The 17,054-nt window shown below is 46.2% G+C and overlaps 1 protein-coding gene across 8 annotated transcripts in view; it reads right to left on the bottom strand.

Moving 5' to 3' along the window:
- nrxn2b (neurexin 2b) overlaps nt 1-17,054 on the bottom strand; it is a 638,339-nt gene that overhangs the window by 259,770 nt on the left and 361,515 nt on the right. For all 8 annotated transcript variants that reach the window (XM_068587905.1, XM_068587904.1, XM_068587901.1 and 5 more), the window contains one exon: nt 11,482-11,601. In XM_068587905.1, coding sequence (XP_068444006.1) covers nt 11,482-11,601 — 120 coding nt within the window. The remainder of the gene's footprint in view (nt 1-11,481; nt 11,602-17,054) is intronic.

Consider the following 17,054-nt stretch of genomic DNA (forward strand, 5'->3'; position numbering starts at 1 on the left):
CCCAAAAAAGAAAGGGAAAGAAGCGAGGCGTTTGTCTGACTCGACGACCTCGAAACAAAGATTTAGAGAAGTTACAAACAGGTGAAAGGGGGAAGAAATGATTCAAATCCATGTGGTAGGATGCTCAGAGCGGCCGCCATTTTTATGTGTACCGTTAGCAAAGACAGTAGCTAGCTGCCTCCATACAAACCACCGGCGTGACTGCAGCAGTGTCTGTGTCTCGAGTGCTTCAGTCCTGCCCAAACTATTGGATGAAGGCTGTGAAACATAAAACAATCCCCCTTTTACTGAGTCAGTTCAACGCCTGAGCTGCTCCTATTCTTTAGTTACTGCTCACTTGTTGCTCTGATGAAATAAAAAATATATAATCCAGGAGCTTTTGCTGGAACTTGACACTAAATGAAGGATTACGTAAAGGCTGGCTTGAATAGACTTGAAAGACCACAATTAATTTAATGTCATAGTACGAATGTTTGAATTTCTCACGCTTAAGCCCCCGTTACCCGGAACGTGGGATTCCCTCGGCCCACGGGGAGCGGCGGAGGGGGAGCGTAATGGGTGTCGCGCGGGGGGGGAATCGAGGGGTTGAAGGAGAGGACGGAGGGAAGACGAGGCGAAGGGGGAGACTGTCAGCTGGACTTATCGACACCTCGGCCCCCACGGGGATCAATACGAGGGAGACGTTCACTCGTACAGTCCCGATGATCTACCGCGTCAACTTGAGTAAAGGTCTGGCCCGAGGACACATTTACTTTCTCAGCAGAGCAGAGTGTTTGTAGGCGTGTGGAGAGAGAGAGAGAGAGCGAGAGAGAAAATATAAGGGGGTTTGACCGTTTGACATTTCTTCCCACCAAATCCAGTATGCGGACGGCGCTATCCAATGTGTGATGCATTCTGGGAGTGCATTCACCCCTGCAGCGCTGGCTATTATTTCAAGGCGGTCAGCACTCGGAGTTTATAAACTCGGCTTCTGCTTGTGGTGCTTCTGCCGTTCATGCTAGCAGAGATGATAGCTTCTCTTCCGGTCGAACACCTGCAAGTTACTTGGAAAAGTAAAGTGCCGACTGTGAGAACTGCTGAGTCATTCCTGAAGCGCGATCCGACACGGTAATACATGCGTGTCAGCAGTCATTTTGTATCAAGGAGGGTCCTGGTGTGCACCGCCAGACATTTTGACATGTTTTTAGAGAAACTGTAAAGGATATAAATGTGTTTTGTTTTCGGGACGGCCCGGAAAGGTCGATGATTTATTCTAAAAAAGCTTGATTCTACAAGAATCTGTCAAACTCGGTCACGACCGCCTCGTAAGCACAAGGATGAGGAATCAAAGAATACGTGTATTGATCTGAACGTAGAAGAGTGTAGCCCGATGAGAGCGCTAAATATGATAACAACCACGGAAAGCAGGCAGGATAACACACTGTCATTGCGTCTGTCCATCCATCCATTGTGTATATATATTTTGCACATTTTGCACACTTACATTTAATTGAATATATATATATATATACTTTATTAATTATTCAGTATATATACTGAAACTCCCGCTGAGTCATAGTCACATGGATCTTCGCTTAACAAGTCGGATTTGACTGTCAGGGACAACTTTAATTATTTTCTCATAACTGTGACAATGTTTTGTGTCATTAAAGCTGAAGAAACATAATGGTATGAGAAAAAATAAATAAAAGCTTTTGCAAAAGATTAACAGATCCATTCATAAAAAATGACTGTGAATGGAGAAACAAATTTAATGGTGTAAAGTGTTTTAGCGCCTGTCTGTTACTTCAATCTGTGTCCTGTTAACACTATGGTAGCATACAAAAAAAGCATCACACACACACACACACACACACACACACACATCAATCCGAGTCATGTGTGATTGCAGAAGGGCTGTATGGTATTTGCGGCTGCGTTTGCTCCACTGAATTCAATCAGGTATCAGTATTGACACTCGTCAGACGTGCGACGCTCCTATTTACAAAGTGTCAACAAAAGAATCGACGAACACGAGACGTGTGATCTGAGCACCTGCGAGAAATAATTGCTTTCCCCCCCAATTTTTTCACCCCGCTTCTGTGTTTTGATTCACTTTCCCGCAGCCCGCGCCATCCCACGCACAAACATCCCTCCCACCCGCTCGCGTTCTTACTCCGGCGTACAGCGGACGGCTTTTTGATAATGGGAGCGAGTGGCTGGAGTGGTCTCGAAGCAATTACAAAGGCCCATTAATCGTCCCTTCATGCACACTGTGGTTTAAAAGCTCACCCGGTCTTTAATTAAAACCAAGCAAGGGGTGGAAAATCTGCACTGGCTCAAGGCAGAATAATAATAAAAAAAGATTAAACTCAAAGTTTCTTTTGGTATCTTTTGGCCCAGCGAGCTACCTGAGGAACACAATGGTCATTGAAGGACTTAAGAGCTCAGAGCTAGAACAGATGTATGCTCACTATTAAAGTTATTGCGGGTGAGACGTCTTCGCCTCCACTGCACGCCTTCTGTGGGGCTCGGAGAAAAAATTGGCACGCCGAATGAAAATGGAATTCAACGCCGGTGAAGAGCACGATTCCCCTCCCCACCCCGCCGGAGCCACAGACGTGGAGCCGAGCCATTGCTTTCACCTGCCGCCCTCGGCGCCACGCGCCACAGAAGGTGTCCGTCCGACCTCGACCAATCTCCTTCAAGCTCTCGACATGTGTGACTTCTAAAGTCCAATGGGCTTAGCGCTGCCCTCTTTTGGGGGAGCCAAAATTGCCTTTGCACGCCCAAACACTATTTCATTCCTTCCTCGCGCTCTCTCTCTCTCTTCCTCTCTCTCCCTTTTCCTTTTTTCTCACTGCTTCTTCCCATCCGTCTTCTCCTCTTCTCCCGCCCGTGCTTTCACTGGCTGTGTCTGCAAATGGAAAGATAGCTGCAACCTCCCCCGGTCTCCCTCCATCTAATTTACGGAGCGGCCCACAACTGAGGAGCAGAGAGGGTTCCTGTGCTTTTTGTGTGTGTGTGTGTGTATTTATGGTCATGAAAAAAAACAGAAGAAGAGAAGAAAAAAAAGCAAGAAGCCAAGTGATTATTGAGGATTCACACTGTGTTTCGGGTCTAATGAGGTGCCGGTTAATTACCAGGTCCGGACAGCGGCTCTCGGGGCCGGCTGGCAAACGGTGCCGAGCAAAGATTTGGAGCCGCGGAAGAAAAACATCTGAGAATGGAGCGTTTGAGAGAACATGAGCAAAGATAAGAAGCCCAAAAAAAAAGCTAGTCAGACACCTTCTAAGTTGTATGTGAGGCCATGCTCGTCTTCCTCCCCGATGGCTTCTGGGTCGAAGCAGATTTCCCTTATTGGATCAGAGGGTTTTAAGGAGAGGTTGTTTTTTCCTTCTTCTTTTCTTTTCTTCTTTTGGAGAGGTGTGTGGCTCTGCTTGCTCATTCATCTGGAGTTTTTTGGGGGGCTGGTGATGAGAATCAGAGAGGGCTAAAGCCTCCCCTTAAGTCTGGCCTGATCCACGCCGTGTTGAGCACAGGGTCCACGTTGAAGACGATGTGACCTTCATCACAACAAGCGGCCCCCGACAATCGATGTTAAGCCTCAGCCGAGTGCATTAGACTCGCGGTGTGGCAGGATTCATGAGGCTATTTCGCTCTCGAGACCATGGGAGCCATCTTTGTTTTATTTTCCCCATGTCTTTTCTTTTTTTTTTTTTTCCGGGCCCCTTTTCCGCTCCCTTCTTCCTCGACAGTGACGTACCGAGCAAATGATTGCCTGTCGAGTTGCCGGGTGAGGATGAGAGCGAATGCATCTCAGTAATCAGTTTTCATTATGATTTGATAAGGAGAGAATGCAAGAGGGGCCAGGCATGACCAAGACCTGCTGAAACCTATCAAGCCTATTAAAGTTAACAGTAGGCTGCCAAAGGCATCAGTAGCACACATCGGGGGCTTCTTTACACCTGGAGCCGGTCATTCGGTCTGGACTGAGAGAAAATACACTGATTCCAGGCTGCGTTTCAGTCCTGGTTCAGTTCATGATCAATAAACCAACCAAGAGGAGGTAACACACGTTATACAGGCTGACTGGTGACTTGTTGAGAAGATAAGATAATCCTTTATTAGTCCCTCAGTGGAGAAATTACAGGATCACAGCAGCACTGCTCACAAGTAAATACAGATTAAAAAATCAAGTATAATATAAATAAACAGTTGAACGGCAATAAAACAAAATGAACAGTAGAAGAATATTAAATCAACAAATGGAATATAAATGTGTATAAAGTGCTTAAACATACTTAAACATAATGGATATTGCACCAGGAGATGAATGAAAGTGTTCAAGGTGTCACACGAGAGCCACGGAGAAATAACTGATTTTATTTCATCATTTCATTATTAGTTATTAGATTGCAAATGGATTGCATGTTATGAACGATGACAAGCAGATAAGCCAGAGGACTGTACGATAACAGATATCTGTCCTGTCCAGTCACGGTGTGGGATGTTTTACTGTGTGATCGCTGTCACACACTTCCTGATGGACTCTGGAAGAGGACTGACCCTCTGTTCCAGCGGCCTGAACCGCGGTTCAACTAGAATGATCCGCACCAAGCAGGCCAACAGGCCTGAACTCAGGTGTGGAAGCATTCAGCGCTTCAGACTTGGTGGTAGAGGAAGAAAAAAAAAGAAATAGAGATGAAAGATTGGGGCGAGGAGGAGGAGGAGGAGGAGGCACATTGAAATCAGCAGAGCTGCCTGCAAAGCGCCCTGGAACTCTGCACTCAATTAGTATGCCTGACAGCACGGTGCACCGGCAGCTGGATGCATTGTACACATGCACGTGTTGTGCCAACGCCCAGCCAAGAGCCGCACGGCCCCCAGCCGGCTCCTCCCTCTTCGCCTTGTTCTCGTTCGCTCACATAAACAGAGGACGAGAGCGAGAGGGAGAGAGGGAGAGAGAGAGAGAGAGTGAGAGAGAGAGAAACAAAGCCCTCGCATTGCACGCACTTACACAGCATCTCTGTCTGCGCTGGTTCCAGATGAATAAGGCAGAATACCAAGTGGCCCACTTATACGCTATGCAGAGACAAATAGACCAGTCAATCACCGCGGGCTGCTGCTGAATAACAAATGCTCTCTCTGGTGTGTGTGTGTGCGTGTGTGTGTGTTTGAGCGGGTATAAGACAGGCTTTTTTATTTATTTTTTATATTTGTTGTGCCTTGAATGCATCTCTGTTCATGAACACAATGCTACAGTGTGTGCAACAACCTCCAGTTTCAATTGCAACCGCTTCTTTCTTCGAGTGTAAAAGCACCAGCTGTTTTCCCGCTGCAATGGCAGCAGAAACAGAGGCTGTTTCTTAGAAAAAGCAGATACATTTTGAGACTAAATGCTGCCGTGGGAGGGGGGAGCAGTTGTGTTTGGATGTGGCCCGCCGAGGTCAGCGGACTGTGTGTAGAAAGGACTTTGATTCGTGTCCGCTCCTTCCTGTACCGGCCGCACTCGGCGTATTAGCCTTCCCCCCAGAGTGCAGTGCGGCGGGGGCCAGCGAGAGCAAACAGACCGGGAGAAGAGGTCACCGAAGAGGGGCAAACAATACTCCACTAAATAGGGATTGGGACTTCAAATGCTCACACACACACACACACACACACACACATAGCCAGCCAGCACAGTGTGAGCCGCGGCGCCGCTCAGCAGCGTCGCTGCACAGGAACTTGAGGAATAGATTCAGCGGGAGCGAGCAGGCGGGGAGCTTCCCCCCTTTCATCCGCAGCCAAAAGGCAACCGTGTTAACTCGGAGCTCTGGTGATCACTTTCAATACACTCTGTCTGCCAATCAGACCGCCGGGCTTCCTCAACGGTGTCTTCCCTCATGTGCCACGTCAGGCGGATGCTTATGAATAGGTAAGATAAAAAAACAAAGAAACAAGAAGAAGACTGCAGTCCAGTTTGACAAGGGGGATGAGGGGGTGGGGGGTGGGGGGGCTCTTAAAATACCCGGACCAGAGCATTTAGGAGTTGATCCACAGTTCAACTGAGACACCTTATCTTGCACTGCAGTATTCAAAAACACATTTTCTAAATAATGCATTTCCTTTTTTCTTTTTTTCTTCGCTTCCAAAAAACAAATTTAAAATGCTCCGGTATAACATTCACAAGCACAAGTACTCTACCGAACGGACTCATTTTGAACGTGTTCGTGGACCCGGTAGAAAGCTATTTTGAAAAAAAAAAAAAACAACGGATAAAACGATGCCTCACAAACATCTGAATGTTTGATGAAACGGGACGGAGCGGCGGCGGCGGCGGCGGTCTAAGAGACGTCCACGTGGGCGCAGCCCGGAGCGCCGCCTCATCAACGCCGCCAAACCGGAGCCGATGACCCCCCGAGGGAGGGAGGGGGTATCGTCCCGTTTTAGAAGCGTCTCCTTCGGCGTGTCGCATCGCGTTTCCCTCCCGTGCCTCTCTCTGTCCTCGCCTCAGGCCACTAAAATGTGTGACTTTTCAAGAGGGTACAACAAAGTACGCAACAATACGCTTCTGGGAGGCAATAAGATGAGGTGAGTTTGACGATTATAAGGCTTTTATTCTTGGCAGAAGTGAGAGAACTGGGACTGCATTTAGAAACGACGTGACGCTAAAAGTCCGTTGAAAGCAGCGAATGGGACTCTTGAGTAAAGCAGCTGCTGAAAGGTCAAATGACTCATCCTCCTATTTACGTCTGCAGAGATTCAATTATTTAAATTTCCGTGTTCTATTGAAAGGAATAATAAACAAATGAATTGTGCATTCCAGGTTTGATGGAGTGTTTCCCGTAGGAGGTGTGGCCAATGTCCAACAGCTAAAAGAAGACAAAGTACTCCAGTTTATCTGGGATGGAACGTCAATGCTGATAAAAAAAAAACGCTGCACAACTGAACATTCCCTCTTTGTGTTTGATATCTGCTCCATTCATCCGTGTCGGCGCGTTCATAAATAATAACTGCGCCGTCAATAGTTTTGACAACGTTTCCATCCGGAGTGAAATGGCTGGGCTTAAAAGAGAGGAAGAGACCGAAGCTGTCGTCTACTGAGCAACACCAGCGGAGTGAAACTCGCCTCTTGGCGTGTTATCGCACCGCCGGCCCGTTTCATGTGTCGCAGCATTTCTTTTTTCGCGGGCGCAGCTACCGCGGCGTATTCCAAAGCACACACACATACGGCGACTGGGTGCAGCAGACGGCCGCTCGCAAAACAGCAGCGTGAGCATTGTTGGCGGGGGAATAATTATGCTAATGTGTCGTTCCCTTCAGAGAAGGAAAAGCAGCGGCCGTCGCTCAATTAAAGACGTCCATTCTTCTTTTGGTAGCGAAATAAAAAATCATTTTGCGTACAGCACACGTGAGCCTCTGATGTGTGACTGGGAAGGTGTGTGTGTGTGTGTGTGTGTCCTGTACCAATGCACTGCAGCTCTCGCAGCATGGCGGCCGGTGGGATCACATGGCAAGGTGGCTCTTTGTGATACTTTTTTTTTTTTTGCCCCTCTTTGGATGTCACGCGGCCCGTCTCCCGTTTGAACGGCTACAAAGAGATGCGACCCAATACGCCCGTCGATCCCTCGTCTCCTTCTCGCTGCGCTTGCTGAAGCGGGAAGGGAGGATGCGAGCTGTTGGGTTTCCGTGGCTACAGGGGAGAAGTGAGACGTGGAGTTCAAAAGGACCGGCGGCCATCTGCTCCCAAGAAATAAGCGACAGTTTTTTACCTCTTGGAAATAAGCCAATTCATCAAAAAGCACACGGACAATAATGTCTACTTCCTGTTCTGTCACTGGTTGACACGAGATGTCTCGAAACTGTCACTTCACATTCATTCCATATCGTTTGTGAAATGTTTTAACCCGAAAAATACCTCCTTTTTCCTCTGTTTGAGTCGTTGTAGGAACCCCAAATTATATATATTTATGTATTTGTTCAGCAAGAAAATCACTTTTATTATCATATATATTATATTATTCAAGATATTTTAATAATAACTATGAAAATCCAGCAGGATATCAGCCAGATTCCCCAAAAATGCCTCCTGGAGCGTCAATAAGACAACTTTTTGGAAAGATTAGGACCTAAAGAATCACAATCTGCAACAAAAAATCACAATAAAACAAAGTCTTGGTCTGTTAGGAAGGAGTTTCAGTCAAAAAAACGTGTTGTTTGGTTCAAAAATAGAAAAATATTATGTATTTTATACTAAAAGATTGTTTGAAAGGGGAATGCTGGGACTTAAAATGGACACGGGAGGATTTTCGTGCAACAAGGTTAAATTAAAATCCCTGCCTGATCTTACTTGTTCTCCCTTAAAAGTTGTCCGCTTTGAGATGTGGAGAAGACAAATCAAGGCAACGGAGGCAGGAAAGAGGTCACCATCTCACAAGAGAGAGCGTAAAGCTGACCCTCGGGCCGAGTTTCACCGCTGCAAATTGCTGCAAAAAATGATGCAAGATCCTCCTCGCCACGAGCATCGGTTTCCAGACACAAATTGAAAAAAATGCGACAGCGGCCGAATCCTACCTTTTGATTTCAGAGCAGAGCAGGTTCAAGGAAAAATTCCACGACAGTTGACGTGACGGGACAAAGAAGACCAGAAAAAGACTCGAGGACACAGAGAGTCTGTGGCGAAAGAGTACGGGGACGGCGAAGAGAAGAAAGAGAAGTCGACGAAGAGAAGGAGCCCAAAGTTGACTCAAGGGAAAAGCTCTTCAGGCTCTTCAGGTCAAGAGATGAAATGTGTTTTCCAGGCGGGCAGAAATGAAGACAGGAAGTGCTGTGAGGGAGGAAAAGCGACCAGCAGCTGTAACAACGCATGCACACTGCACACTGGGTAACACATTTGACAAAGTGTATAGAGTGTGGAAAACATTAGTAGGACTGTGTGTGTGATTGTGTTGGATTGTGAGAAGGCAAACGTTCAGAGAGGAAAACACTGCAGGAAGACAGCGAGTGGAGGGGAGGGAGCTTTAAACAGCAGCCGGTGAACCCACAATGCTAATGTTGCATATTCAGAAGCAGAACTGATAGTCAGATGACGTCAGAGATGATACTCGACGGGCGCCCTGAGTATTGCGGGAAAAATGTGTTTTCTGTTTAGTTTTTTGATTGATATTGTTTCATCTATTGTGATTATGACGTTAGAACAGGAGAAATAATACGTTTTTGCCAGGGTCATTATCCTCAATTACGTTTTTACAACTAAAAAATGTTTTGGCAGGTGATTTTTTTTCTGAGTGTTTGTACTCATTCGTTATGCTCAAGAGGCTTGGAGTGCACTCCTTGACCACGTTCTTAATAGGAACGAAAGCGTTATTGATTTATTCTAAGCGAGTTTTAAGTGACATAACTTGCAAATGCACAATATATCTACCTAATGTTTTGAGTGCATGAAAAAAAATAGCTTCTGGTAAGATAATAAAACAGCAACAAACAAAAAAAAACCCTGCCATTACTTTCCCAGTCCTTACAAAGACAAAACAACCACAATGAATAGATAATAGGGAACTTGTAATCTGGTAAAATGATGTTTCACCTGTTCTTAAGTCATAAAAAAACAGAGTAAATAGTTTATATGAGACTGCAAAAAATGAATCATCAGGTTTTTTTTCCCCGTTTGCCTCTCAGAGCTCCCGTGGCGTCTCTTATGTGTGAGCATGACCCAGTTTGTTGCACGCAGATATGCGTTTCTCCGAGTGTGTCTGCTGTTTAACAATGTCTTTGTTCGGGCTGCCGGCAAAGTCCTTCCCTCCGCTCTACGCACTCTCACCAAAAAGCAGACACACATCCCCGTAGCGCTCTCCACACACAAAAAAAAAACACATATTGGCGTGCGCCCTGGTGCCACACAGTTCCACCTGTCATCTTGTGAAGCCGGCGCGCTAGCACCGCCGCGCGCTCCCCACGGGCAGCGGCTCCGACGCCAGGAGTCGGCGCATCCCCCCCTTTCCTCCTCCTCTGCTCCTCTCATCACCCGCTCTCTCCTCCGGGGATCTCTGGGCTTATCTCGGCGCGGCTGTCGTGCCCGACGGAGCAGCTATTATTATTATTATTGCCCCCCCCCCCCCCCCCTCTTCGCTTCAGTCCTCCGAAAGCCAAAAGCAGCACCTTGCTAATCATCCCCTTACTGTCATAACCGCTCTCATTCTGCCGCGCTAACATGGCAAGCAACGCGCCGACAATCATAGATAAACTCCGTCACGAATGAAACGCGGGGTGCTCGGAGAAGAAAAAGAGGAGAAGGTTTGTGCGGTACAGCTTAACTCAGCACTCGGCGCTTAATAAGCAAATGAAGACTCATGCAAACGGGTCTATTAGCCTGTCACCCCGGCTCTGCCCCTGTTTAAATCAACCCCGTGAGGAGCGCTGAATGCTAATTGTACAGGAGCGCTACGTTACCGCGCCGAGCTGGGCGACGTGCGCAATTCTTCCTGCAGAGGGCTCAATGCAGCCAGTGAGCACAACTAAAAATGCGTCGCTAGCTAAACCGTTGTCTTCCTCTGGTACGGCCTTTCATGCGCCTTTAAATGCGTTTTTCTAGCGCTTTTTTGCCGCTTAAAAGTTCAAATATTCTCAACTCTTAAGCGCAAGGCGCGGAGTCTCACAGCTCGTCACTGTCACGCTCGGCCATGGCAACCAATCAGATCAAGCAAGAGGCGGGGCTTCATTCCTTCCTGTCTCCGTGTGGTGTGAACAGCGGGGAATTCAAAAGAAAATGGCTTCCCTCCGACGAGGCGCTAATGTTAGCGGTATTTAATTACAAAGAGCTTTACAATTCCAGATGGAAACACGACTCTACAGCTCAGAAGACGCTCAAACTGACTCCTGAAAGTACAACTGAAAGCTCTCGTCTACGAGACACAATTCGCTGAATGTTGGTAATCTCCGTACTCTTTCCTTTTTTCTTTATATCCTGAACCCCAAAACTCAGCTTTTTTAGCACGTTTTCCTTCTCAACCCACAACATAACAAGGGCAAGAACACAACGTCTGCTTCAATCCATTTCGTCAAGGCGCTTTTGAAGCGGCTGCGCGTTCAAACGTCGCGTCTGGTGTGATCGGCCCCTAAGACTGTGGGGTGAAAAAGCACTAGCCGCGATAAATACAAGACTGTCAACCTCAGGAGAGAAACTCAGATGACAGCCAGATAAATGAAAGCTAGCATGTATTTGGATTCCTTCTCTCCCAGACTCTCCTTCCTGAACTCCCCTCCTGCCAGCCACCCAGCAGGCGACCACATGACAGGGACACAACGCTTGAATTGGCGCTTCTCCTCCTCGCAGTGTGTGTGTGCAGGGCCTCGAGAGCTGGGCTATCTCGCGGTGAGCGACCCGAGGTGTTACTGCGAATACTGCGCCGGCGACACAACATCAGAAGAGGAGGGAACGTCGAGCGCGGAGCTTTAACTCTACCCGCCTGCATCACTCACTCCAGCACTCAAACCAGCGACAAAGATGAATGTTTCACTTACGATCGTTGCAGAATGAACCTCCATAGGACGTCATGGTGCAGTCGCAGGTGAAGCCCTCCCACTGCTGGAGACACACCCCCTGATGGTAGCAAGACTCCTCCGTACAGGTGGTACTGGGTCCTGCGGGCAGAACCAACACATAGAACGATGTTTTTTAATCCAGAGATGTAAGGGACTCATGCGGAGGACCACACGTGATGCGCAGGGACCCACTAAGGAGGCGCTTGTTAGTGGAGTTGTAGCATTTTCGGCTCTGCCGGTGGTCCACTTCTCTTGTCAGTGAGACTATTTAGGAATATATATTCACGTTTCAGGCTTTCCTGGTTTCCTACTGCCAGTACTGGGAATCCCACAGAGACTCAACACCTCCAGCAAAGATATCAAACGTAGCTTTTGATGAGTCAAATATGGCTGAAGAGGTAAAACATGGGTTGAGAGCAAAGGTGCTAGCTTTACACCGTCTCATAACATGTGGGTACCAGTCCGGTCTGCGGCTGCAGAAAGAGGAAGTAGCTGGCAAACACACTTTTTTTTAAAAATGACTTCTCTTGAAGGCCAATGCAATGTGAGCCTCATCAATGAATGCATAAACTAACATGGCTGACCTTCATGCTGACCACGCAAACCAGCCAATTACAAGAGACACATGTTTGATAAAGCACGACTTTCTTTTGACGCATGCATTATTGAGAACATGCACACATGTTAAATCATTTAGAAGTGAGAAATAAATATGTTCAGGCTGAGTTAACGGGCTCGTTTTACCCTGCACTCGTCACTTCAACAAGCAGAATATATATGCTAACGTTTCATATCAGATTCATAGTTAGAAGGCTATACTTATAAGAACAATGCAAACACTCAGCTCTCCATGTGGCTGAAAGGTGAATGTATTTACTGCTTCTCATTTTATTCATTGAGTTCCTGTGCAGCAATGCTGCTTTACTTGCTTTTTTTTTTACTTCAGGTGAGATATTGTACATGTTGGATAACTTTATTGTATCATATGAACGTTTAAAATGAAGTGTCGGACGAGAATCACCCCTCCTGTTCAAAAACAACAGACCTAAGGGGGGAGATTGTTGCGTAAAACTGTAAATAATAGCTTGTTTTATGAAACAGAAATGACCAAAACGGCTGTATTTTGGATGTATTGAACACTATAAGTAATATACAAGTGAAATATATGGTTTTGGTACATGAGGAAATTCAAATTTTGGAGACTTTGCCTGAATGTTCTCTGTACTAAACCCTCTTTAACTTTGTTCTGCTTTACTTTATCAAAGTCAACCTTTGCAGAGAGAATATTCACATGTTTAATGTTCACATGTTTAATGTTCACATATTTAATATTCACATATTGAATGTTGACATATTGAATGTTGACATATTGAATGTTCACATATTGAATGTTCACATATTGTGCACATATGTTTGTGTTGAAGTTGGACTTTTCCGCTGCATCATTTCAAACAAATAATCATCCTGAAAGGGATTTTTTTCATAGCTGGACCTCAAACATGTTCATTTTTCCTCTGTGTCATCTTCATTTACTCTCAACCAGAAACACATAGATTGATATCTACACATCTGAACACAATCTCACGTGTACCAACAATATTACAACAGCCCTCGTGGTTGCAGAGATCCAACCTTTTTAGTTTGGGTTTGCAATTTTCGAGCAGAGGCCTAAAAATAGGATGTTTGTTCTCTCGGTTAAAATATCTCTTCCTGGGTTCTGTGCAAAGAGGTATTCAGTTTTTATTTTTTATGTTTATGGCAGCCGTCCAAGTTAAATGGATATCTCATACGGAGAGGGAATTCTACACAAATATTGTGGCTTTGGCGTCTTCACCTAATTTGTTTCACTCATACGAGTATTTTAGATAAAGTTATGAATATATCATTGTACAAACTGTGGATTCTGTCCCCTCATGACTCACACTGAAGTGGATTATAAATGGATCTGTGCATCGGCAGGGAGACACAGAGAAAGCCTGACTCACTATCCAGAGACCCCTGGTTACCATTTTAAGACCTTTAACTCTGTTATTAAAGCGTCGCTTCCAAGCAGGTACATCTTAAATTAGACATTTGTGTCAAAGGAATGAATGACTGCAACAAAATGCATTAGCTGCTCTAAAAGTGATTGGATTTATGACGCTTAGAGATGCATCCAGATTCAATTTGACATTAATTCAAGGTTGAAACCTGATGTGTAATTGCTTGACTGGCGGCACATTTGCATTGGAAATGAATGGTGGAGGAGTCACTTCCTGTTCAGCATCTCCATCATATTTATGTGTGTGTGTGTGTGTGTGTTTTGGTGGAGGCTGTCTCCTGTTGTTTCCACACACAGCCACTGAAGACATTTAAATTGTCAATTAGAAAACTCTACCGTTGTAATTTCTCGGTGGAATTCCAGCCAATTACGCAGATGGGATATGAAAACTCATATCTCCACTTTTCACATATGCTACTGACCCCGACGGGCATCGACTGCCTTGATATAGAAAAAAACAATTTACCATGTTTGTGTTTTTTGTTGCCTCTGTGTTATTATAAGTTAATATGACTGATGGAACTGGAACGAGATAGAATCTCTGTTATAATTATCCTTGTAAAGGGAAACAAAAGGTCCGTAGATATGAGAAGAGGATGCAGATCTGAGGACTGTCATGGCGGCGGTGGGGGTTCTCATTAAAATCTCAATTAAACACAAACACTTCCAAAGAAGCACGGTTCAGCGCAATACTAATTTGTTTCTCCGTAGATAAACATCTCACTCTGTCATTTATAAATGGCCCAATTAAAAAAAAAGGGACCCCACCCCCTGAACACGCAGGGAAATAAATAAATAAAAATAAGTCATTTATCTATGACTGCTTTTACTTTCTGCTCCAAAATGTCCGGTTAAATGCAACAGCACGTCCTTTCTATCAGCCTGTTCTTATAGTCCTTCCTAAGCACACTAATTGCCCTATTAATTACCTTATCAAAGGGTCCCTTGAGGAGTTAATTAAGCATATTGTCATAATTAATAACCCAGTCGTGTAATCGCTTCCTCGCTGTTCCTTTAACAATCGATCCGACAAACACTACCTCTGCACGCCGACAGTTATCGGGTGCCTCGGAGCGTGACGCTCCATCTGTTGCTCGGAGAAATCCGACACGATCCAGGGAGCCAATGAGAGCGAAGAGAACGCACGCCATCGCTCCACCGCCGCCGTCACCGGCGGCTGCAAGCAACAGCTGGGCCACAACTGGAGCTCCTGCTCACGTACAGTACGAGCAGCGTCTCGCGGGCCGGAGAGCAGATCACGCCGAGCTCTCGGTTCATAACCATTTATTTAGTTGTTTTTTTCTTACTGCCGCACTGGTTTTATGTTTTTATGTTTCATGAATCGTAAAAAGCAAAACTTTCTAACTCTCCCACCTCGTCAAATACTGACGCTTTGTCAGCAGCTCCACACCCCGAATGATGATGTTTAAGGTACCACTAGAGCGTCATGGAGTGTATATAAAGAGTGGATTTTGTCAAAGTGACGTCAACCGTTGTGAATTATGGTTCAGAATTCCTGAGTTCGTCATATTTTGCTGTCGGCATTTTGTTTTATTAGAGCCAGAAGTGGCGAGAGGAGGGAGATACGTACAAGCAAGCACTAAATAAGACATTTCAAGACAACCAAACGGTTTGGAATAGATTACATTTTCATAAAAGTGTTAACGCTCGAAGTGGAAAACCGGTTCAACTCACAGCCTGGACAACACGGTGGAGCGACCGGAGGAAAAGTGCTTAGGGTTGGCTGGTAGGAGGTCATTATTTGACTATTCCAATGCAACAGAAGATGCGCCCCCTGATGGCCATTAGAAATAATGCAAAAATAACCTACAGCACTTCCACATTGGCTTGACTTTGTACTTTGTGCTGAGAACAGTTTGTCAAAAGAGATTTAAACTCTGCTACTGCTGCTTCTACTACGAATAGTCATAAAAAAGGTAATTTCCAAACATATGGCCTTGTTTCCACATCGCTCCCCTCTTGAGCGACGAGAGGCGCCTGCATTTCAACTCTCAGTCCCCCCCCCCCCCCCCCCCCTCTTGTTCTTTGTTGTTGTGATCCGCTGAGTCAGTGGAGAGCAACAAGAACCAGCTCAGTGTTCTGCCCTTTGTGTGGACTTTTGGTCTTTGGAGACCGGACCGGCAGCCACCTCTGACCCGCTCCGCTGCCCGGTCCACAAGCTAACAACGACCCCCCCCGACCCACGCGGGTCAGGACGCTGGCGGTGATCCAAATCCAGGGCAGCGCTGCCTTTCGGGAAAGTCGTCGTCCCTATTTGTGTTGTTGTTCCAGTGAAGCAGGAGGAGATCAATCAGAACTGATAAATATAGGAGTTGTATTTGAACTGATTTGATTTGACGGCGCGTCGCTTCTCTCCGACATTGGTGAGGAAATAGTGTTTGAATTTGATTATAGTGGATTTGAGAAGTCAACAAAAGTGTTTTTTTGATGTATACCTTTAATATCAACGAGGGAATACACGGATTTGCAGCAGCCTCAGGTCGAGAAATATTAGTATTTATCAAAAAGGTGCACCCTTCCATAACCGGTCAATTACAGCTGCTCAGCTCTCATCATTAACTAATATTAGCATCCACGCTAGGTGCCTGGGGGAGTTCACATTATAGCCTAATGCATCTTTAAACAGTGTTTGGCGCGACGCTATTGTACTGTAGGCAGGTAATATAACGGGCATGAGCAGCAGGGTTAGGGATGGGGGGGTGGGGGGGGGGGGGGGGGCTGGATCAGTGCTGCACATTGAGTCGGCCAGTGCGGCCCCCTGGGAAATCAAGTCTGTGCTCTCCGACACTCAGCGCGCCATTGAGACGCGGTGGGTGTGAGGTTAAAGGGTGTGTGTGTATAAGGGGGGGGGTGGGGGGGGGGATGCTCGAGCCAAAAAGCCACCGTTATACTCTGGATTAACTGCCCGACACAGGAAGCCATGCGGCCGGCGACACGCAGGTTTAAAAAACAACCAAAAAAAACCCAACAAATGCGAGATTGATGAGGTCGGAGCCGATGAGGGTGTGGCGCCGCTGAGATTAGCCCCACTGACAATAACATTAGAGGAGAGAGATACCTCCCTCGTGCACGTTTTATGGGGCGATAGAGAGGATATACAGAGGACAGGGGCTTAGATTGTAAAGACTGCCCCCGGACCGGGGAGGATTTGGGGCGGGGCTGCTGGTGTAAATCAGTGAACAACCGCCACAGGAGGATGCACTGGATCACTGCACTGGTCTGTCTTCACTGGGAACTCTGTGTTCGATTCCTCCTGTGTCATCAGGCTACGCATTTTATAGGGTTGAGATTGAAAAAAACGGAAAAAAGTGGCCATTTAAGGCAGAAGATGTAGGTAGTATGTACAAAATCTCCTTTTGTACTGTGAGACTATTGTTGAACTCGGGGTAGACAATGTGAAGTTTCTGGCTCCGCCATGTTGAAGCCACTGAGAGGCAAAATAAAGGCTCCTTGTTGTGTGCGTGTCTCCTGATTGTCAGGTTGTCGTCAC

This window comes from Clinocottus analis, unplaced genomic scaffold (assembly GCF_023055335.1).
Source record: "Clinocottus analis isolate CAN_PGR_092001 unplaced genomic scaffold, fCliAna1.0.p SCAF_21, whole genome shotgun sequence".
NCBI classification, from domain to species: Eukaryota; Metazoa; Chordata; class Actinopteri; order Perciformes; family Cottidae; genus Clinocottus; species Clinocottus analis.